The sequence below is a fragment of the Pelobates fuscus genome, chromosome 8 (assembly GCF_036172605.1).
Source record: "Pelobates fuscus isolate aPelFus1 chromosome 8, aPelFus1.pri, whole genome shotgun sequence".
NCBI lineage: Eukaryota > Metazoa > Chordata > Amphibia > Anura > Pelobatidae > Pelobates > Pelobates fuscus.
The window spans coordinates 17,767,444-17,792,014 of NC_086324.1; the positions used below are offsets into that span (position 1 = coordinate 17,767,444).

Below are 24,571 nucleotides of genomic sequence, written 5' to 3' on the forward strand. Positions count from 1 at the left end.
TTAACCTTAAACTTTAAAAGTCAAACAGCTGAAATTTTCAGTCCTACACATGAAAAAGGACCACTTTTAGACCTAAACAAAATGACTAAGCCAGTAAGAATTCTACACAAAGAAAAGGGCTATTTAATTACCTAGTGTTTATGGGAGGGGAAAAAAAATGTTTAAAGAAACACTCTAGACACCATAAACACTTCACGTTGACATGTTGGTGATGCCTGTAGTCTCCTGGGGCCATTTCACTGTTCAATGTTAAATACTTTTTGATCAGTTTAATATTGAATGATGGTCCCTGAGCCCCGCAGCATGGACCCTCTCTGCTGCTTAAGCTAATGGTACTGTGACAGTGTGATAGCAGAGAGCTGGTATGAATTGGGATATTTACAATCCACCTTAAACATACTTCAAGCAAGGGAAGGGGTAAACCTTAGGATCCTTATTCAGTGTTCAGGTATTTAAAATGGATGATGACCATGAGACAGTGACAGGGTTCTCCAGGCATCACAATCCCTTCAATGAGATGAAGTGGTTATGGTGGCCAGACTATTCCTTTATGCATTCCAGAAAGGAATTTAATATAAAAGGATTTTATGGCTTTACAAAAAAAAAAATACAAAAACTGATTCTCCAACTCTGAACTAAACTTAAAATATATTTTTTTTTTTTTAAATTTAAAATATATAAAAAAAAGTTACAAATAAGGGAAAAAAAAAGCAGGAAAAGGACTGCCTTATTCTAAATGAAAATTCATAGTTCATTCTATGCATTTTTTTTTTGTTTTTTTCAACCACTGCTTGAGAAAGCTACAAACATTGACCGGAGTAAATTAAAAAATGTCTAAACTAAAAAAAAAATATATATATATAAAATAAAAGTTAATGCTAGAGACAAAATTCCCGTAATGAGCAGCCCATGTAAACCAGTGGCATCTTCCTTCTCCACTGTTGGCAGCGAGCGGCAGCAGTGAGTCGGGTAACAGAAGATATTACACAAAGAAAAAAAAAAATTTCCAAGACGCGGCACAGCCTGAGCTGTCAGTCCGCTAAACAGAGGTTCATTCACAAACCCAGCCCTCCCCAAATGTTCCCTTTTTCTCCAGCCATTGTACGGCTTCCCTGCTAGGAGAGGGCCAGGACCTCTTGGTAACGCAATTCCAGTCTAATTCCAGTCGTGTTGTAGAGCTTGCAAAAAAAATCCAAATCTTACCCTTCCCCCACCCCATCATCCAAAGATCACAAACCTGTGAAAGAGAGAGAGAGACAAACCTGGTTAGAAACTTTATCTTCAACAAGAAAACAACAATATAACGCAATTAAAGACTATAACTATATATAATAATTTATATAAAATTTAATTTTACTATACACTACAAAACTGCAGAAATCATTAAATCACGTCTGAGAGAGCCATCTCTGATTTAACACCGCAAAAAAAACAAATAACTTATTTACTTGTGTAATTATTAACACATCCTTCTTGAGTGGAAGAATAGGAGACTAAACCTGATTAAGCTTTTTATACGAAGAGACAGATAATTTGTGAGTTTATACAGTTTGCTCAACATTCCAAAAACCCAAAAGATCTTTATGGCTTTTTTTAAGGAAGACTTTGCGGAAGTCATTGTAACAGCTCAGTGGCGCTTACTCACGCCGAGTTATAAATGATCCAAATGGGTTTAGTGAAGAGACCATATGCGGCTTATAATGACCAAGTGGAGACAGCCGCCACGTTAAACACTTGGACTGGGCATTATCATGTGTTAACGGGAAGCAGGATAGATACAGTACCTAAATCATTGTTCTAAGAAATAAGAACTCGGTAACCTAATAAAAGTGAATATTGATGAATCATGACTTTCATGGCATTCAGTCCTTTCAGATCACTTCAAAACAGACGCCATCATAGATTTTATAAGGTCCGCCTGAAGCCCAGGATCCAAATTGAGAGATTTCCATTATGATATTGATAGTAAATTTAGCTTTTTTTATGGTTTGTGATTAGAAACATCTTGAATTAGCACACTTCGGCTGGCCTTACGTTATTCACTAAATATGTCGGAGGGTTTACTGTGATCCATTCACAATAGAAAAATTATCTAGGACACTGGAACGGCGTTTGACAACATTTCCCAATACGTGCTGCACCCCCCTCTTAATATGTGGTCAGAAACAATGTCAAAGGTCAGCCATCATCGTTCTAGATCCCAGGTGACTGCAACACTAATGGGTCCGATGGCAGCTAAGCATTATCTGGAGCATTAGCTTGCAAGACAGCCACTAGAGGTGGATATAACTTTGCAATGGAAACTATATCAAAAATATCAGTGTTTTGCATGTAGGGCAAGGAGGACCGAGACACTGCACTCGTGATATGAAATGGTCTGGGTGTCTATGGAGTCCCTGTAAGACAATTAGCATGACTCTCCCATAATGCATGTATTTCTGAAACTTTGACTAAGCAACAGCATTGGGTAAATATTATTCTAAAATCTGGATTTTGAAGAGAAACCGCAGCATCATGCACACAAAAAGGACAGGCTAGGCTCCCCAATCACTATATTAATGAAGTTATTTTGGGGGATAGATGTAATAAACCATGTGCCTGCCATATAACCACAGTGATTTCCCATAAAAACACATTTGATGTGACACAAGGCATGAATGTTGATCACGTCAGAGTATGAGGATTGGGCTGTCTTGGTACTGGATTAGCCATATTGTAAAAAGAATAGCGTAATATATAAAATCTACATAAAATAGTCCTTATACACTTCTTCCATTGCGCACAACTTACCAGATTTCTCGTGGTTCCCTACTCCTTTCTCCTGAGCAAAATTTAGTCTATTCTGTTCTGCTGCGATGCTGTTGGCTTCAGGGCTGCTGCTCCGAGACGCGTGGGCAGTGTCCGATGGATTCATCTGGAAGGCTAGGTCGAGATGTTCCTGAGCCAACTTGAGGTGCTGCCGGAGTCTGTCAAGTTCATGCTGACCAGAATGCATCGCCGGCATCTCAAAAGCCTCAGCAGCTTCAACGTGTGAGTACAGTTTTCCATTGGGCATCTTTCCTTTTTTCAATACAGAGTGGTAGTGTGGAGGAGCACTGGGGGATTTTTTTGCTAACTCTGCCTCCCGAGATGCCTGGCTCTTGGAACGGAGGGAGTCACGGATGCCACCAACTCCGAGATGAAACAGTTCACATATATTCAACAGAAGGCAGAGGCCACTGACAGCATACATGATGAGTAGGAAGATTGTCTTTTCAGTTGGTCGAGAGACAAAGCAATCCACAGTGTGAGGGCATGGACTCCGGGTACACACGTAGGATGGGATCACCTCGAACCCATACAATATATACTGTCCCATCAGGAAGCCAACTTCAAAGGCAGAGCGGAAAAGCAGCTGTAACACATAGACCTTCATCAGGCCATCTTGCTTGATGCGACGGCGACCATCATGTTTCTTTTTATCACTATCTCCATCTTTCTCTTGTTCCACCTCTTCACAGATCATGGGATCCTCCTCATTATTATCCTCTTTTTCCTCATAATCCCTCATAGCGCCCCGGTGCACTACAGGGGCTCTCTTCTTGCGGCTCGTATTTTTTAACTGTTGCTGCTTGTATTGCTCTGGACGGCGAGCAATGCGGTGCATGGCAAAACCCAAGTACATTATCGATGGGGTAGTGATGAGGATAATCTGGAAGACCCAGAACCGGACGTGAGACAGCGGTGCAAAGGCATCGTAGCACACATTCTCACACCCAGGCTGTTGCGTGTTACACACAAACTTGCTCTGTTCATCATAGTATATAGACTCCCCACCAACAGCGGTCAGGACAATTCGGAATATGATCAGGACCGTCAACCAAACCTTTCCCACAAAGGTAGAATGGTTGTTGATCTCTTCAAGGAGACGTGTTAAGAAACTCCAACTCATTCTGAGCCCCGATCAGCTCTGGAGAAAGGGTGAGAAAAAAAAAAAATCATTAGGAACAGCCTACAATTAGTCAAAGTAACCAGACAGAACATGTTAAAACAAACAGATGTGAGTGCTACTGAAAGGCTTGCATTTTTAAACATTGAATACATCAATTTAAAGAAAAATGAGGAAAAACTAAAAAAAAAAAAAAATCTCCACCCCACAAAAACAAACACATGTATTATTTAAAATCACTATTTAATGCATCAGTCAAGAAATGGTCAGTGTCACACTGACACCATTAGTAACACAATGGGTAACAAGAAATGGGTCTCCAAGGAGTTTAAACTGGGTATTTTAAACAAAATAATAATTATGACTCAGTTACATTTAAGAGACTAAATAACAAATCCACAGGCATACTCACTAAACTGTGAACTGAAAAATGGAATAGCAACATTCAAGCCAAATTAATTGGTTTCAAAATCAAAAAAAAAAAAAAAAAAAAAATAGATAAAACAAAAAACAACAACAGCAACTGTGGAGTGGAGTAACGCCGCCCCCCCCCCCCCCCCCCCAAAAAAACCAAACAAATACCTCTAGTGCAATCAGCTTAGATCACAGGGCTATTTATGAATGCATGTTTTAAGCCAAACACCATTAAAGAGAACAGTTTTAATAAAAAAAATAAAAAAAATAAAAAAAATTTATGATGAACAGATTCCAATTTCACTAATGATTTCATCACCCTTCGGACCGAATTTCTGATCAGCGTCTTAACATGTTACCAGGTGTCTGACAGACACACACCCTTATAACTTTTATTCCGCGTATACAGAGGAGCACTAATAAATGGACTCATTATGAAATTACCAGATTCTCAGTAACTTAAATGTACACTTCTTGCTATGATCACAACATCCACAGACCTTACAAATTGAAGGGGGGGGGGGGGGGCCAGAATTCAGCCCAGAATTAGAACATTAACGCTTTAATGCAAAGATTAGAATGCATAGCACTAAAGGCAGAGTTATTTCATTTCCATAGAGACTGTCTCGGTAAATACGAACTAGTTGACAGCGCAACCTGGTCGCACAAAGTTATACAGCAGTTAGGAATGATTGAGAACGTTAATGCAGGTTTCGGAGGCAGATAGTCACGTTACATACTTCACATAGTTTGTTAGAGAGAAGTATATATATAATATCAGGTTTAAAGGGGCTGCATGTACCATCATGTACCAGACACAGTTTTCCGTGGGCTCAGTGATGTGTTAATGGATTGTAACGGAGTACCACGAGTTATCTCTTGGTATTCACAGACATACAGGTTCTGTTAACAAGCACCAAATAAGCCCAGTCCGCACTGGATTACAAATAGTTTCTTCAAATCCCAATGTTCTTTTGAGAAGGATATGCAGGGAGTGACCCATTTCCTCATTCGGGCGGTCGAGTCGGGGCCTAGATTTACTGACCAGAGAAAAGATTAACTCTTGTCAATGACGAAAGTAAAAAAAAAAAAAAAAAAAAATGTTCCTAATGACTTAAACAGTAACACGAATCTCTGGGGTCTCAAAATCCAGCAATTCAACCTTATAATGTAAAACCTCCCACGGTAGGATTCACTCACAGAACGTTACGCTACCCACAAATGGTTCCCATCACACCAGGAGCAGGTAATAGCGTGTGGTCACAGTATAAAAGAAGCTGCCTTAGGGAATTGGGTTGAAAGTGTCAGGAAATCGGGAAGGAATCGGACACGTGCAGAAAGCACGTCCATTGTGCAGTCCTGACTGCTTTCCCTGTGCGTGTGACAATTGTAAGAGACATGTCTCAAGATCAAAGTGTCAATAAGGTTTTTATAGTGGCAGCAGCGTTTACGCTGCCTACATACAGTACATCACCACTACACACCTTGTATCACCACTGTCTCCATGGAAACCAGCAGGCACATAGCATTAGTAACTGGACCCCTTTTGCATTTTTGCACTATTTTCATAACAGATTTTTTTTATACATAAACCCCATTCCTGTGTGTGCCCTCTCTATGCCAACTACCAGGTGCAAGGTCAGAGCTAATAACAATGACTGACAGGGAGCCAAGATGGAGGCGCCCAGTACCAGAGATAAATACATTCACTTTTTAGATCTTACCAAAATTTTTAGTTGGAATCCCTACACCCATTTGCCTGCCAGAGTGATTTTGAAAGGTAAAAAACACAAACAAGGTATTAACCCCTTAAGGACCAAACTTCTGGAATAAAAGGGAATCATGACGTGTCACACATGTCATGTGTCCTTAAGGGGTTAAAGTGAGAGTTACCTGGAATAAAAAAATAAATAAAAAAATTTTGGTTTGGCTACATTGGCATTAAATTTGTGTAGCAAATAACCCTGAGTTCCTGACAGTTCTCAATTTAGCAAATAACCCTGTAACTTGGAAGGCCCTGAAGTGGCTGTTGACGTGACTGGCTCTCCTCTATTTAAAAGGTTTTTTATTTTTTTTTATTATTTTACTGCCCTTTTTTTCCCCCACACACACTGAACCCGTTTTGCAGCATCTGGTTCTGCTTTCGTGGCTGAGATAAATCTTGACCATCTCAGCCAATCTAATGTTTTCCCTTAGGAAAGAATTGGGAGGCTACTGTGCATGCGCTGAAAGAGGTCACACTGCGCCAATCAGCACCTTCTCATAGAGATGCATTTACACTGTTCAGCATTGAGATAGGCAACACCTCTAGTGGAAGTCAATTGGTTTACATTGTAAAGGGACATCCTATAGCCACCAGAACCACTACATGGAAGACTATCTCCCTCATTAGAGGCCAAATAAACTCCTGACATCACCAATTACAGCTGACAGTCATTGATTAATTATGGGATGGACATAGCAGGACTCAAATAAATATAAGTGGCCGCTAGGCATCATTGCTCCCCAGCATGGAAGTAAGTGCTTATGGTGGTGGTGTGTACAGAAATGGTTTGGATTAAAACAATTGAAACAAATTCTACAACAATACAGTGTTACTTGGCAACCGAGCTTGCAGCAAAACAATTACTATGGCTTCCTTAGAAAGACGGAAGCATTAGGGCAGTAAGTTCACGGCGGTCAGAAGTCCCTCTCTGTGTTGGTCTACCCCCTTCCCCACCCCTCAAAAAGGAGGGAAAACGTTAGAAAAATTAAAAATTAAATTGCAGTTTGGTGCCAATATTGAACAGAATTGACAGCCAACCAGAACTAATGGCGCTGCCGCAGGTGGAGTTACACCGCTGTCAGCTAAAGGGTAAATCTTTGTATGTGCAGTCTTCATTGCAAACCAGTGCGCATGCAAATTCCAGGCAAGCACCACGACCACTTCAAATAACGAATGGTGCTTCTAGTAATCCTTTAACCAATTTCTGGTAGAATCTTAGAATATGTCTCCTAGGAGCTGTAGTAAAGGACAGCCCGCCACCCTAAACAATATTTAGAGTTTGATCCTTCATAGCCGGGCAGAATTTATGGGGATACATAAAAAAAAAAAAAAAATAGGGAATCATTAGAGCATCTTTACCAGGTACTAAAACTCTTTATATAGCCATTTGTGAAGCGGTCACCTCCAATCCATCAATCTTCATGTAAAACACCTTATAACACCCTGAATTAAAACAAACCACACGTACAAGTCTCAGTAACTCCTTAGAACACCCACTGGATGAGTTGTTCGGCTTGCTGCACCGCACCTTAGAACAGGCAAGTCCACACTAGGTCTTGGCTTACAACATGGGCTGGGGAATTCCTAGCAACCAATTTCCACATAAATGTGGAAGCCAGGCAGGTAGATATTTTGGGGGTTTCAGCCTTACTGCAGGAGAGCATGGGAGAAGGGGTGAGGGAGTGTGTAGACTGCAGCTCTGTCACCGTTTCCTTGCATTCTGGCATGTACTGAGGTGCCAGAACGCAGGATGGCAATACTGGCAGCTTCACTGAGTCACTGAGCACGGTGGTCCATTTGCCATCACTAAACGTTGATGGCAAATGGACCACCAGGAACCAAATCTCCACTCCCTACAGACAAGGTAAGCAGGAGGAGGCAAAACATCACGTTCACATACAAAACAGACAGCCAACACACACACACACACGCACACACACACACACACAGCCTGCACACATATTGGGGAGGGTGAGACATTTGCTCGCTAAACTCCAAATTAAATCCAAATCAAGAAACAGAGCCAAAACGTTGTGACTCCAGTTGGAGGTTATTTTTGCCCTGTTTCACTGGTTTAGTCCTGTGGTAAGTATGCAAATAGAATTGGAAGAATTGTTCCTCACAGCAGTTTTTTTTCCAGCCAAGCCAGTTTGAGCCTAAAATGTGCTGTTCTCCTGTCAACTCTCCACAATTCTCCTGTTAAGTGAACAGCGCCAGTAAGATTTAAAGGGACAGTTTAGGGACCATAAGAGCTTTTCTAAATTAAGTTCTGATGCCTTATGGTGCCAGAGGCTGCTGGGCACACACCAAGTTACCTCCAGTGGGGATCTCAACTACCCCCTGCGGCATGCCGCTTCTAAAATTGCAGTGCTGCCGGGCAGGGATTTTGGCTGAGATGAAGTTGTTATGGTGCCTGGAGTGTTTCTTTAATGCATACCATATACATGTGGTCTAGGCAACAGCCTTTATGTCTTTTTATAATTAGAAAACGCTGCAGTATAGTTTGGCGCTATACTATTAATAAGCTTCCCCCCCCCCCAGCTTTATAGCGGTACCTCCAGAGTCAAGGAGAACAGCACCTCGTCCTCCCCAACATTTATATGGTGTCCCATTGAAGGAACGCTACAAGTACCATAACCACTACATCACTAAACCGCTTCCACAGATATTGGCAGTTCAATTCTGCTTTGCCATCTTACAATAGTTTGGAGTGCCTTTTAGACACCCCTAATCAGGTATATAATTAAGCTTTACAGACCACATCTGGCAGGAGAGGAAGAAACTTTTTTTCCCCCTCCCCCTGAGATTATCTCACTTTCGCATTATTACACCATTTACTTATGGAAAATAAGAATAAAGCGTCGCACTTCCTGTCTCTGCTGCACGCCAGTTCCGTGCATTGCTACGTGGATGGCGTGAAACCCAGACAAAATATTATGCTTACATCATTATTGGCAGATAACCAAACGGAAAATCTGGAACGATTTAGGAAGACAAATATAGATATTTCATTTAGGAAACACGGCTAAAGTTATTTGGAGGAATCAGATCTGTACCATTACACAGAACATGAACAAACTTTAAGTCCACCCCAAAAACTATCATATGGGGGAGAACCGGATGGAGAGGGCATGGCCTTTGTTCCTTTCAAACCGATTATTTAAAAAAAAAAAAAAAATTTAAATAAGGAGTGGACATTAGAGATACAGTGTCATCGACTGGCAGGAGCAGAATGCTTTCATCATTCAGATATGAGAAAAGTAAAGGAGCTGTTTGGGCAAAATAACCACTAATTGCTGGTCTCGTGGTAATTGTGCTACAAGGCCGCAGGACATCAAATGGTTTGACCAAGAACTGGTGCAGCCTAACAGTAAAAGGTCACAGTGGTTATGGTGTTTAGACTGCCCATTCTAAAAAGTTATTTGCATCATGATATAGGAAGGCTAAACATTTCAATTCCTACGCTAGCTGACCGGTCTTAAAAGGTTATTTGCTACTGGAGCCTGTAGGGACCAGGTCACACTCACCAGAAGGGAATTTTTGCTTGCCATTAGCTGAAGGAAATTTGGGGCCCTGTCACATGGTATAAGAAATAATGAAATATATTCAGCAGTCTTTACTGACTGTATATAAAACCTGGACTTCCTCGCAGTACAAACTGTACTTTTACAAGGCAGATCAGATAAACATTGTCTCTTTGCTTCACAATGGGATGCTGGGAGTTAAATGGCGAGTCCAGTTAAACCTCATGCTCTGATTGGCTGCAAACATTACCTACGCATAGCAACCCACTACGGTCACGGAGTGTGAGGAGGCTGGCTAGAAATTACATTTCCACAACAAAACACAAAAAACTGTCAGATCAACAAGAGAAATTACAGCTAAACTTACTACAGCCTAGTTTTAGGAATATAGTATTTAATGGGATTCAGGCGACAGATCCCGACTGCCAGGTTTGGCCAATGATATAATAAATACAGTTATTGAAACGCACTCACAATATTCACATTAACTCCCCAAAAATCTAGTTGTCAAGGAAGCAAGTAAGCTGATACTGTAGGCACCCAGACCACTTCAGATAATTGAAGTGGTTAGGACTAGGTGCAGTGTGCCCTTTGCACTCAGTGCTGCAATGTTAAACAAATGTTTACATGGCAGCACTAAGTCTGCCTCCAGTGGCCGTCTACCAGAGAGCCACTGGATGCGCTTCCTGCAAACAAACGGACCGTGGGTCCTGTAACTGACACTTGACGTCCTCACGCTCTGCAGGGGGACATCCAGCATCAGATTTATCCCCATAGGAAAGCATGGATTCAATGATTTGCTATGTCGAGGTCTAATGCGTTTGTGACATTCGCTGAGAGTGAGGAGTGTCGACCAAGCGCCAAGGGGCATCAGCACTGGAAAAAGGTAACAAAATAAAGGGTTTTTTAACTCTTTATACACCGGTGGGGCGTGCAAGGGAGGGAGGAGGCAGGGGGAGTGATAGCCCCAGGAATACAGTATGTCTTTAAGCAGGAACATTCAATACTCTGGGATTTACATAATTTATTAAATACCGTGACAAGTCACCCATTACGTATTACCCTTTTTTTCAGGGAATGCTCCAATTCCCTTTAAATATATTACAAATTTAGCAGATGACATGAGAACCCAGTTAAGACCAAGGCTCAGCCATTGCAAGTGAGGAAATACCAACATCGCTTTCGATGTGCTGACTGCCAGCTGCAAGGGACAGACTTTATCATAATGATTGACAGGGAGCCGAGATGGCAGCGCCCAGTTACCCAAAAAAAGAGGTAAAGAGGTGGGGATTTCTACATTTAATTTATTTGGTTTACCCCTATCAAAACATAAGGGAAAAACAAACATTACAAGTAATTGGAACTTACAGCTCTCTTTTACTTTAAAAAGGGCTCAGCAGGCACCCAGACCACTTCAAAGGTCCACGCTCCCATCATTTACTATTTTTGGGGGGGGGGGGGGGGTGGGAGGGGGATTTCTATATTTACATAAAAACTATAGCAATAGGAATACGTTTGTTTAAAAAAAAAAAAAAGAAGCTAAATGGTTCTTTAAAAATCCAGTACAAGCAACCATCACCCCTCTGTTGGTGTTTACATTAAGATTGCGGTAACTAGGAGTGTGAATGTGCCATAGAGCAAACATGCCAAAACATCACATCTGGTTTAACTGGTTGGTACAGGGAGGAAGTTCTCATCCCACACATTGAGAGCAAGCTAAACAATGGTAGATATCACCTTTATAAGCCCTGTGTTCCAATGTATTAAACACAGCAGGGAGGGGTGCGCGATGATGCAGCTGTGAAAGTTGTCACGCAGGCACACTCAGTCTATAGGCCATTATTTCAAATAGCTCAACATCTCCGGAGAACAAAGTTAAATTAAATTCCACATGTAACGTATCCGATGTACAGAAACATGTGGGGGCAATGTATGTAAATAAAACACACAAAAAAGAATATTGAACTTCTAGCCTTTATATATTTGATCATGAAATCCTGCAACTGTAACAATGTTTATTGGAAGTAAACGGCCTTGCATTGATTTTTATTTTATCTTTTAGATATACTCACAAAGCAAAAATACATGCGACTTTAGATTGTAAGCTCACGGGCTAACTAGGCACTTTGTATAATAGAGCTTCAACAGCTGGATCTCCGCTCACAGGCGGGGTCCTTTTCACCTTTTGTATTTGTCTGTATATTTTGTACGGGTTTTTTTTCTCCCCAATTGTACAGCGCTGCGGAATTAATCATCATAATAATAAAGTTTACTTTTTTGCCTGCAGCATTTGCAAGTCCTCCCGTCTTTTCCTGACAGGACTTTCAGTCTGAGACCGGGTAATGACCAGAGATCTCTCAATCAGACCCGTAATCACGCACATGTAACTTTCCAATGTGGGGAAGAGAGGCACGCACTCTAGCCCAGCACACCTGCAACTTTTTGTAGCTCCACAGAAGCAGGATCGGTTTCAGAATGCACTTAAAGTGCAGATTTCAATTTATAAATTGTGCCAACAATCAAGTGCTTTGTGTCTCTGAAGTGCTCCTTTGAATGAACAGGCAGGGGACCATAACAATTTCATACAAATAAATTTATCGTGGTGCGAGAAGGCATCTTTCTCACGCTGTGTGTATGTATAGAAAGCTACCAATTGGCTTAGAGTTTCATCAGTGGTGGCCTTTCAGGTAGCTCCACGTAGCTGATTTTGCGAAAGTGGATTTGGACCGGGATAGCCAGGAACAGCTGGAGAGCCAACTTCGGGGCTCAACAGTTCGTAAACATTTTAACCCCTAAAGATAAGGAAGCACAAGAAACCTCCTGGCACTATAACAACTTCATTTTGATGAAGTTGCTATGGAACCATGACAGTTCCTTTAAGTTGAAATCAGTTGTTTATGCGTTAAAGTCTATTTTATTGGGTAATTACAGCTCCCTTTAAAAAAGTCTCATGAAAGCATCGTACTGCAGTCAAATGAATGCAAGGAAGTCCAGTCATAAGAGCATCTCCTGAACATGAATTCCACTCGATCTTCGTAAAAACATTTGGAGACGTTTGCCAGGAGTTACTATTAATAATAGTGTTTAGCAGCTCGATCCGTGTTTATTGTGATTTAAAGTACTCTGTATTTTATGAAACTCACTGAGATCCACTAAACATAGTAGTACTGCACCTCGCATAACCCTCTGTGAAGCAAGGTGCACACATTATGTGTATATTACTCCCATTGAAAACAGTGGAAGTGACCCTAACCACATCACGGTTTCTGCAGAAGCAGCAAATCTTGGGCATTGGCTGCAAACAAGGGGCATTTTCCGATAGTGTTATGTTTTGCTTATTTATCTGCATTTAAAAAAAAATAAAAAAAAATAAAAAAAACAGAGGCACCAGTTCTAGTCCAGCCGTGCGCCCAGTTAGTTTCTCAGAACAAAGTTTATTAAGATTCTTTAACGAAACCGTGGAAAGAATACAACAGTTTGACGCTATACCTTGTCCATTTCTGTACCTGCGCGTGTGACCTCAGGAATTTCATTACCTGAGGCTTGAAAATAAGTTTGTCCGCAGCACATAGAAAGCATACTTCTGGCAGCAGCTCACGAATTCCACTAAAAATCTGTTTTTGTCCCCCTGCCAAATACACGACAGTAAAGATTCAGGAGAGTGTGGGGCTTATTCAGCAAGATCGGATTAGGTACCAAGCACAAACATTCACTAGTGGAAGCATGTAATAGTACATTGATAACTATATACCTACCATTATAACAGCGAGAATAAGCTCAGGGTTGTGGGATTGGTAGTTAAACACAGAGCAGCATAATTTGTCCAAATGCATGAATGAAAAACTACTGTAAACTGTTTAGAACAGAGCTCGTCCTTGGACGTCAGAGGCTCGGTCATAGAAGTTCATGAGGAATCCTGCAAAAGTCATTCACTGCCCCGCATGGCTTGAAAATATTACCATATTTTTACAGAAATTATGGAAGTAAAATTCTTTATTATCTAGGTGGCAGTAAAGAGGCGAGACCAAGTATTTGTTAAACTGCCCAGGCACTGGTTTAAAAAAAAAAAAAAAAAAAAAAAAAAAAAAAAAACACACAAAATAAACCAAATCTGGGGGATTTCCCACACACACTCCTGTAGCATAACCATGACAATAAATTGCACTGTTTATAGTGCTTAACGTGCCAAGGAGAAGAATCCTCTAAAATCCAAAGAGAAGGGTATAGAAGATGTAAAATAAGGGCCATTATCATGTAAGTGTATTTAAAACCCAAATTGGGAGCGTCTTCAAACTTCACAAGGAAATCCGCAGATTATGTTACTTAACACAGTATGTAAATTTAGGCTTTTGTGGATAGACAAAAAAAAAAAAACTAATTTACACCTCAACAAAAGCCACCAGCCACAACTAACAGGGCAAATATTACCGGAGCAAAAGCTACGGTCTAGTTAGTTTTAACAGGAAAATTCCACATCCAGAGTCGTTCTTTATTCTGTTGGAAGGAGAGTGTAAAAACAGTTGGTCTTGCAGCCTTTTAGACAAAACCCATAAAGGAGGAGGGATATTAACATCTTAAAGAAAGGTGGGAAATGTAAAGAACAGGCAAATGGTAAGCAATGATCACAAACATCAACGAAAACACACGGTTTTGGAAAAACAAAAATGCAGCTTAGAGACAGCATGAAACCTCAGCTCTTCAACAGCTGGGGGACAGGGGGGGGCGAGGGGGGAATCTACCTTTTGGGCATCACCGCTACAGAGTAACAGCTGGGTAGAGTATTCATTATTAGCATACAGACCGTGTCTGCCCGTCACAATTAGCTCAACAAGACTTTGATTTTATAACACGGTTTTATTTCACCATTATGTCAGAGTTCTGATGTTAAAATTCAAACAACATTAGAGACGTGAAACTTTCCAAACGGCCTCTAAATTTCACCTGATACGACAGTATCTGAATAATATTTAATTTGTTATCACTAAACACACAATAACTGGGGATAAAACAAAAAATCTCCTTGACAGAGTCTGGAGCGAACCTATACATGCATTGGCCACATCTCAGGCATATAAATCATTTGTGAAGTCGAACGCTCACTTCTCTGAAAGTTAAACTGAAGACTTTGTACCATAGATACAGTGAAGATTTATGGTGCAAATACCCAACAAATTGTAGAGTATGGCTAGGTTTTCCAACCTTCCTACAGGCATGTGTCCTTTTCATCAGAGTCTGGACTGAATGGAGTACCATTTTACTCAATTATTCACACTTCTCAGAGAGTGACAGTTCTGCCTTCGCTCATCCCAATAAACACAGTATAAAGTCTTTACTAGATAACGCGGCGATAAAAAAAAATACATTTACCTCCACAACATGTCAATGCCCAAAGTGATACTATTTCTCAAATACCTGCTAGGGCGTCTGGATAAAAACGCCCGAGTGCACATGCTCACTAAAGACTTTTTTTTAAAGGCAAATTGTCATACGTGCGCAAAAGCATGTAGGGTTAAATTAAATTGACAAGGTATGGCCTGACTATGCTATTGCAGACAGGCAAACAAAGCAAGTTATTTTTAGAATATTAAAAAATAAAAATGGTTTTGATTGTTACAGTAAAATAAATAGCATAGTCTACAGTGAACCTTTAGTTATCTAGTTGAACCTAACTCCCACAAGTGACATTCGTTCTCTTTAAACCACGGCAAAACAGAAAAGATTGCCAATCTGTCTGGTGGTAGCCACATTTGTGTACCCCCACTCAATTTCTAATGACCGACTAAGTAGTGGTGATTCAGCAGAGAGGTTCTAACTATTAAAGTTAACATGACTTCTCACCAAGAAACCTGAATAGGGGATCTGGCTAGGGTCCCTTTTCTTAATTCCATTAAAAATAAATAGAAAATTAAATCCGTTAAATGGTGCAGGGTGTAGCAAGTCATCAAACAGCGCAAAGGAGATGATCCACACTGAAATACACAGACAAAAAGATCAAGGAGTCTTAGAGTACATGCCATTTTATTATCAGACAATGAGTTACTTTGTTTAGCCATGAAGAATAGCGTAATTAACGACTGGCACAGGATCAAGGTTACTCCAGATTCGGAGAAGCACCTGGGATGCAGGATTCAGGAGCCCCGTTGGACTAATCATGACATAGCATTGGACTCAGAAGCATTTCTGCAATCAGGTATCCTTAAAGGGAGACTGTAGTCACTGTACCACCATATTGAAGTGGTTATAGTGCCTGGAGTCCCCTGGTTCCATTCTCCCATGCATTGTTAAACTGTTTCTATATGTTTTAATACTAAACAAAAGTCCCCAGCGGCCAATCCCCAATATGTTGCTTGGGTTAATGAGGAAGCAATGGGAGGCTGTGATGTCAGAGTGTCAACTGACCTCTTTCAGCCTATGAGAAGGCCATACTATTGGTATAAATTGGTATGGCTAGAAGGAAGTGTGTAATCTCTGCTTTAGCCACACCGGTTGGGGCCGGACTGCATGCAGCCAGGGACCCTCATTTAGTGCTAAACTGCTCAAAAATGGTTTAACACTGAAGGGAGGGACAGTGCCGGGGGACTCTAGACACTATAATCAAATTCAATGATATTAAATTCTTATAGTGCCTACAATACCCCTTTAAATGACTTCAAATCTCACTATACGCAAGAGTTATTCTTTACATTTTATTTTTAGTGAATACTCAAAGTAATAATTTGCAGATTAGCCACCACACAGAGTCAATCAAGTTGGGACAGACTGGAATTTAGTGAATAAGCCCTTTACCAGCTCACATTAAAGATCTTTTAACTAAAAGGATTCCGTAACAATGATGGTGCAAAACGATAAGATACAAAGAACACATTCACACAGAGATGTGTAACATTTAGATAATGTGCACATCTTGCTATTTTCACTTCTGCATTTAAAGGTCCATCACCAGTCTGAACTGCCTTCTACTGACCTCTATTAACGCTTATTTAAACTCGAGTGCAGAGGGCACACTGTACACACTGAGCATCGTTGGTTAAAGTTCTTTAAGGTAAACGTGACCTGACGGCATTTAAAAAGAGTTTGGATGAAAGTTACCTAAGCAGGTCTGGTTGTTAAGAGGTGCGTTTAAATATTTTGGTAGCCTGGAGGCACGGAATTTAAAGAACTGAAGAAAAGAAATAGCTCTAAAAACAATGTCCTGTGGTGACAGAGGAGGGGTGATCAATGAAAGGGGGAAGGGGGAGGTAAGAGGAAGGGTTAAAGGTGGCATCTGAGAGTATTTTACACAAATTTACAATCACAAAGCCAGTATTCAAAGAAACTCCAGGCTAGTGGTAAACAATGCATTCAGAGGCAATGAGCGCCTGGGCAGAAGAACTTGCAATCTACTTAACATGATTAAGCAAAGTAAAATAGACCCCCTTCATCATCCTATGCACTAGGCTTGGCTGGTTACTTATGATGGGAGTTGTACTCTGCAGTTGTTTGAATGATAATTTTGTGCCAATTGGTTTCAAGATTTGCTATACCGTACCTCCAAACCATCGTGGGTTTGCAAAGTTCTGTGTGTCTTGGCACCCTGTCCCAACCACAGCGTTAAACACACGGACTACAAATTGATGTAAAATGTTTGGGTCAATGTTCCACTATCAATGGGCAGCGTGTGAAACTGTTTGGATAAGTTCTCTATGCTACACATCACAAACTCCTGCTAAGGTCACAGTGTTTGACCACTTTAGGTCTTCTAGACAATGTCAATATTAGCGTGATCATTTACATCCCTATTAAAGCAGTATTACCTAATCACCAACAATGAAAAGCTGTCACCCAGGTCAGGTGTTTTTACTGCTCATTAGAGAAGGACAGCAGGTAAGAGAGAGGCCAAGTGCAATGTCAGATTAAAGATATTAAAAGGTACAGTGAGATTGGAAGCAAAAGGTGAGGAAAGTGGTTTTATGGTCTTACAATCAAGTTTAATACACAATTTTTTATTTTATATTTAACTTGCAACATAATGACTTTTTAAAACCATTTCCAATATACAGAGATCCATGGGTTTCAAAATCTATCACTATAATGATTCTTAGCTGACAAACTAAATCACATTTTATCTAAAAACTACTGAAAAAAAAATATATAAATAAATAAATAAATAAAAAAAAGTTTCCAGCTCAGCAGTTTTTTATTATTTTTTTGTCCAGGCCGGGATTTTTTCGTTTACTCCCAGTAAAAAGGCTACCACCAGCAGCCAATCTCAAAACAAATTACAAGCAAAGAGCGCCAACATATTCTGTAGCGCTGAATTGCTACCACCCAAAATACTAAATACCAGAAGTGATGACCTCTAAAAAAATTATACAGAATTTTAACTCTTCTAGAACATCCCCATTTTTGACTTTTATATTATTTACCAAAACCCCATAAATATATTTTACCCAAGACTCTGGTGCTTCGAGAGTTCTGACATACTAGCAGGACATTGGTAATTCAGAATGACAATATAGCTTTGTAAGAAATTAGACATGGGCTAAATTATTAATATCAAACAGCACATATGTCAGCCAAGTCCCCAATGACATCCCAGGTATACAAAGAGAACCCCTCAAAACCTTACTCCATATACTGACAAGATATGATGTACCCAAACCCAGGGGTAACCAGCTGGGAAGCTCAAAATAATCATTTAAAGACTGGGTTCAATGCAGATCGGGTTATTTGGTGCTGTAGAACTTGCTAGAAACGTAAAATAATATTGCGGCACATTTACCAACAATATGTGCTAACTCTTCTGCAAAGTGCTAGCTGTTGAGCAGTCACCATGGAAACCAAAATAATGTATCAACTTTTGCTCTGTCACAGAACTGTACCTGATACACACTGCCCTGCCTGTATAATTGTGGTTGGGCAGAGAGGGACCAAGTACATCACCAAAACTACTACCAAGGCTAGAATAAAAGGGGTATTACAGGTTAGGAGAATTTGGGGTGCACGCTTTACAAGTACCTTCAGGGATATTTCTAGTTATTATTCAACTGACAAGCTGTACAGTGCACTAGTATGTGTTGTGAATTAATATAAAATACAATATTAATAAGAGATAGTGGCAGAATATTCTGCTAGATAGATTACCTGTGGTGTCCTATGATCATGGGGGGCACAAGGCTATGAAAACGGTGATATGAGAGGAGGACAAAGCTGCCTAGTTCCGGGCTCATGCACTGACTACTCCTTTATTTAAATAAACAAGAGGTACAACATCCCCAGTAGAGCCATCACTTACTGCAAAGTTGCCAACCCAGCAAGGAAAGAAGCCTTCCTCCCACTCCCAGGGAAACAACTACTACTTTACCCATTAGGAAATAAATCAGGTTAAAAGTAAACAAACTGATAGTTAACGCACCAGTTAAAGGTACACAGAAGCCGTACAACGCCACACTCACTTACCTGACTCTGACTCACTGTTTGTTCACCTCCCTCTGGCTACGTCGGCGATACAAGCGCCAATTCTGAACTGAGACAAAGGCAGCATGGGCTATCACGTGACTAAGCCATCCCGGGTTACTGGGGGATGGGGAGGGGTTGTTTAATACGTGCTGGTCCTCCCTCCCACCAAGTTTGGGATTTAGGAGGTTTAGACAAAAGCAGGTCCTTCCCCCCTCCTGTGATCTTTCTGGTTTTTGTCAAGCACCCATTCAGAAAGTCTGAAACACAAATCCTTCTAAACCCCCACCCTTGTGCCTCCCAAGAGCTAGCAATCTTCTTAGTTCCTTAACAATGCCCTGCTATTAAAAATCACCAACATAGGCCAATGCCATGTACACACTCTAGATGGATAGGACCCAAAGAGCTCCTTTAAATCGTAATGATTTAAAAACATCAGAAGGTGTATTGAAATTACATACTGGGGCTTATTCACTAAAGATTTTTTTTCTCGAATTCTCATTTTGCCTCCTAAACTACAATAAATGCGTTTAGAACTCAGTCTTTAAATAATGTTCTTGTTCTAAATTACATTTCAGTTGCATAAATTATTAGTAATTCCCCTACAGCCCCACCCCTGGCCAAAAGCCCCCAAATTAAAGTGTCCCTCTTTGTCCATTTGTATGCAAAGATATACCCATCCCCCACTAAAGGCTGAAAAAGCATGATAGGAGTTGCACTTCTATAATAACCACTGTGACTTTGTGTGTGCCCCTTTAATTCACCCTCTCCCACCCCACTGAAAAATGGCAGATACATCTTTTTGAGAAGTTCCAAATCTATAGTTTAAAACACATCTTTTATTAAATGGGAGTTGTAGCAGTAATTATACAGAGGATTGCCAATCCCTGGATGTCTCTTACATCTGTTACTTAGATTACAAAGGAGCAATTATGGGATAGAGGAAAAGCATTAGAACAAAGGAAATCCACACTATCTTAAATCAGAAACATTGCAAAAATATATAAATTAATGAAAACAACCTGCAGTTCATCTAAAATCTAACAATTTTGAATGAAAAAAATTGAATCTGATAAACTGGATAACAAAATGTGAAATGCACTTTTTATCCCAGTAAATACTCTACTCCTTCTGTTTATTAATTTATTCCCTGTTATTACTCTTTTTTTCTTCCTGCAGCCTCCCTCATTTTTTCTCCAAAAAAACACCCCTCCCCCTGCTTGCCCCCCTTAACCATACCCTGCCACTTCCTGGGGCCTCTAAACCTGAAATCTTAAACCTGCAAAAAAAAAAAAAAAGAGAGGGAATTCAGGGTAGAAAGGCGCTATAGAGCACCCAGGGACTCGGACAATGTACGTTTTGTAAGCTGTTAACACTATAGTTGCCAGTGTGTTTCGCAATTCCCTGCACACAGTTACGAGTGGCACACTTGGTCACACACTCCTGTAAACTTAGAAAGATATTAGCTAAATGCAGAGTGGACGGCTTACAAAATTTAGATCAAATAGAAGAGTTGGGAAAAAAATAAAATCTCTCGATAACGTTTTCTAAATAGAATTTAAACTATGGCATCATCGTCTGGGCAGACTGGTGCTTTTAATTTTGAAATCGCTCCTCCTACCAACGTCAAAACAAACGACACGTTTTCTATTATCGAAAAAGTGTCAGGATGTGTCTTTTTTTTTTTTTTAGATATCGCCGCCTGCGTCCGTCTCGTGTTCTAGATCTCAGCACTATACGTTCCAGCAAGCTGAGTCACAGTTCACTAAACCTGAGCATCATTTTGTAGATTTTTGTCAACCTTTCTGTGTCCTGTAATTTACTCTCTAATTCTCGAAACTTGCAATTTTACATTTTAGGCCTTTAAATCGTTTGTTTTTTTACATACATTCATCCAAAACAACAAATACTTGCACTGGATTGGACTACTAATAACTTGGCTGAGATATACAGTTATTTATATAGCGCCAACATATTCCGCAGCGCTGCACAATATGTAAACAAGACAAGCATTTCATTCTCACAAACATGTATGATATACGGAAACAGTAGGTGAAGAGGGACCTGCCAAAACTAGCTGATATTGGTCATGGAGCTAGCAATCTAACTAAGACTCAGGGATAAAGTAGGTGAAAGTTCGCCACAAAAAGGAACTCCTTCTGACACAACATAAAATAAAGCACCGCAAAGCAATGACTATATTCCAGTTGCATATTATGATCTGTATTTAATTATATAGATGTAAATATAGCACCTACGCTCACAGCTATAAAAATCAGATTGACTGCAATTCAGAAAAGCTGTGTGATGCTTAAGTAATACACCATCATTATGGCTGATACATTCTAAGGGAGATTTATCAAAGTGTTATGATCTGAAACTTTCCACTAGTGATTTCTCCACTCTGAACATTCCACTAGTGATTTCTAGTGATTACTCCACTCTGAACATTCTTCTAGTGATTTCTCCACTCTGAACATCCCACTAGTGATTACTCCGCTCTGAATACTCCACAAGTGATCTCTAGTAATTTCTCCACTCTGAACATTCCACTAGTGATTTCTCCACTCTGAACATTCCACTAGTGATTTCTAGTGATTATCCCACTCTGAACATTCTTCTAGTGATTTCTCCACTCTGAACATCCCACTAGTGATTACTCCGCTCTAAATACTCCACTAGTGATCTCTAGTAATTTCTCCACTCTGAACATTCCACTAGTGATTTCTCCACTCTGAACATTCCACTAGTGATTTCTAGTAATTTTTCCACTCTGAACATTCCACTAGTGATTTCTAGTGATTACTCCACTCTGAACATTCCACTAGTGATTTCTCCACTCTGAACATCCCACTAGTGATTACTCCGCTCTGAATACACCACTAGTGATTTCTAGTAATTTCTCCACTCTGAACATTCCACTAGTGATTTCTAGTGATTACCGTACTCCACTCTGAACATTCCACTAGTGATTTCTCCACTCTGAACATTCTTCTAGTGATTTCTCCACTCTGAACATCCCACTAGTGATTACTCCGCTCTGAATACACCACTAGTGATTTCTAGTAATTTCTCCACTCTGAACATTCCACTAGTGATTTCTCAACTCTGAACATTCTTCTAGTGATTTCTCCACTCTGAACATCCCACTAGTGATTACTCCGCTCTGAATACGCCACTAGTGATTTCTCCACTCTGAACATTCCACTAGTGATTTCTCCACTCTGAACATTCCACTAGTGATTTCTAGTAATTTCTCCGCTCTGAACATTCCATTAGTGATTACCCCCACTTTTTGGGTTACTGCAGTTCAGGGGTAAAGTAAAACTGTAAAAGCCAATGGAATGTTTCTGCTAACTGATCCACTCTTATAAAAAATACCCTCGAATTTCTCTATAGAAATAACATCTTGAGTCCTGAATGCTTCAGAAATGTCTGATGATGCAATAATGTGCTTGGCAAGCATTTTAACAAAGGACCCTTTCTTAACCAAACCAGATGGATTCTCAATGCATTTCCACTCCTAGAACAATAATTACAAGTGACAAAACTTAAATTCTTTTTTTTACATGTGTGACTTTTTAGTGATACCCAAAATCTGTCACTTAAAATAGAAAAATCGAGTAAGAACTTCCTTGGTTACTTACGTTTCTTACCAAAAACCTCCTAACAACTCTGATTTAGCAGACGATTATTCATTGTAGCAGGGATCTGGTATTAAATTACTCCGATGTTCCACGAGTGACTCACATATACCAACTTTTTAACTTACTGCCCTGGATTTTTGGCTGAGAAAACAAAAAACCAATCACTTTCTTATGACTGTGGCACCACAACTTCCCTTTTTGTGAGTGTCCTACATCCTCTTTTAGATAAGGAGATGAAAGATTATGACGTGGGTTCACTCACTAAATTCAGAATAACGATGAGATTATGAAAAAATAACTGATCTGAAAAAAAAATCTCTATTTTAGCTTCAATTTTGACATTTAGATTCCAGTTCTCTACAATTCAGAGTTTAGTGAATCAATTTCCAAAATCTACAACGACACATAACAAAGATCACATAACAACGACACATAACAAAGATCACATGACAAAGATACAAGTTTAAAAAAGCAACAGAATTCAAACCCGACCCCAAAGCAAGGAGGGGGAAAAGTCACAAAAATCACAAATCAGCAAAAAAAATGTGCACAAAAAAAAAACCATGTAGAAGTGGTGTGTACAGAAAGCTAACATGCTGATGGAACTTTGAGTTTTTGGTCAAGAGGCAGAGTAGAGGGTAGGAAGACACATTGATCTTGAAATCAGTAGTGAGTGGGGTATATTTTACTGTGTATCGGGAAAAAACTGTGAATATTAAACACTCAAAGAATTACTTTTATCTTAATTTATCTTAACTTACCAGAGTTTATTTAGTTCCTTCCAGATGTTTGATTTTCGTCAACACTGGGGTTTAATTGCTAAACTCGTAAAGTTGTGACTGTAGGTGAGTTACATTGTTTTCCAATCAGCATATTTTGCGTAAAATGTTGAGTAACTTACTGAACTCACTATAATTCAGTGTTTAGTGAAAATACTCACAGTGTTAAGGGCATATTTCACTAAACAGTGAGGTCTGACAGGTTCACCAGACAAATCAATAAAGCAGAAATTGAAAATATTTGACGTGGGATAATTTTCCATTTTAAATGTTTTCAGAATTCATTCTAAATTTTTTTTTCAATTCACTGTTTAATATATAACCCCTTTGAGTGGGATTTACTAAGAAATCTGTGATACAATGCCCAAGAAGGGATCCCCCCCCCCCCCCTTGTGGTATGTTTAACGTGAGGGGGTATTCCTGGAGGCACCGTCCGCAGGGCACTTCAATTCCTGTTCAATAAAAGAACTTCATTTTGGAGTTTAACAATTGCTATTTAGAGTGTTTGACGCAAAAAAATCCTGATATCGGAGCTTCTTTACTTGAAACAAAGACTGAGGAATTCTCTATTAAAAAGTATAATTAAAAGTACAAACAACATTATTCCTAACTCTGTCAGTCAGTTTAATTAGGAAATTACGCCCTCCATAAACGAATGCATGTGGCGTTGCTCTCCGCTCTCTCCCCGTACAGCAGAAATTAGGAATGTCCTACCTTACTAACGTGGCAAAATAGTCTGTATCCTGTCAGCGACTCCTCGTGTTAACTCACTCACTTGGAGCAGGTTTTGTAAACTAATAAGTGGGATGTGGTTTCCAGGCACTTTCTTAAAATTTGGGTGGGAGCAGAAATATTGCACCACCTTCCATCCCTCCCTCTTTAAAACTTTCCCTAATCCCTTCCTGTTCCAACCCCCATCCTCAGTTCCCTGTCTACAAAGGTTTGCTCTCTTTGCCTTCCCACTTTATGTCTTTTGCTGTTTATGAAATCACTTTTGGGCAATGACGGGGTTGCCCAAAGACTTGATCTCCGGCTGTTTTCAAACTCCAAATCCCATGATACTTAATGATGAGTAATTC

General features: G+C 40.0%; 1 protein-coding gene across 3 annotated transcripts; it reads right to left on the reverse strand.

The window, feature by feature from the left end:
- Nucleotides 1-719: 719 nt before the first annotated feature.
- LOC134570640 (gap junction gamma-1 protein-like) lies at nucleotides 720-24,278 on the reverse strand. Of its 3 annotated transcripts, XM_063428572.1 has the most exons (4): nucleotides 24,207-24,273; nucleotides 22,714-22,854; nucleotides 2,791-3,949; nucleotides 720-1,237 (listed from the first exon to the last, which is right to left on the reverse strand). In XM_063428572.1, exons 3-4 carry the CDS (start codon nucleotides 3,929-3,931, stop codon nucleotides 1,230-1,232), a joined length of 1,149 nt encoding a protein of 382 aa, XP_063284642.1. In that variant the 5' UTR covers nucleotides 3,932-3,949; nucleotides 22,714-22,854; nucleotides 24,207-24,273; the 3' UTR covers nucleotides 720-1,229. The 3 variants fall into 3 exon arrangements, with proteins under 3 accessions (XP_063284642.1, XP_063284643.1, XP_063284644.1); XM_063428573.1 differs by lacking the exon at nucleotides 22,714-22,854 and having other exon boundaries at nucleotides 24,207-24,278; XM_063428574.1 differs by lacking the exons at nucleotides 22,714-22,854; nucleotides 24,207-24,273 and adding an exon at nucleotides 19,070-19,137.
- Between the last annotated feature and the right edge of the window lie 293 nt (nucleotides 24,279-24,571).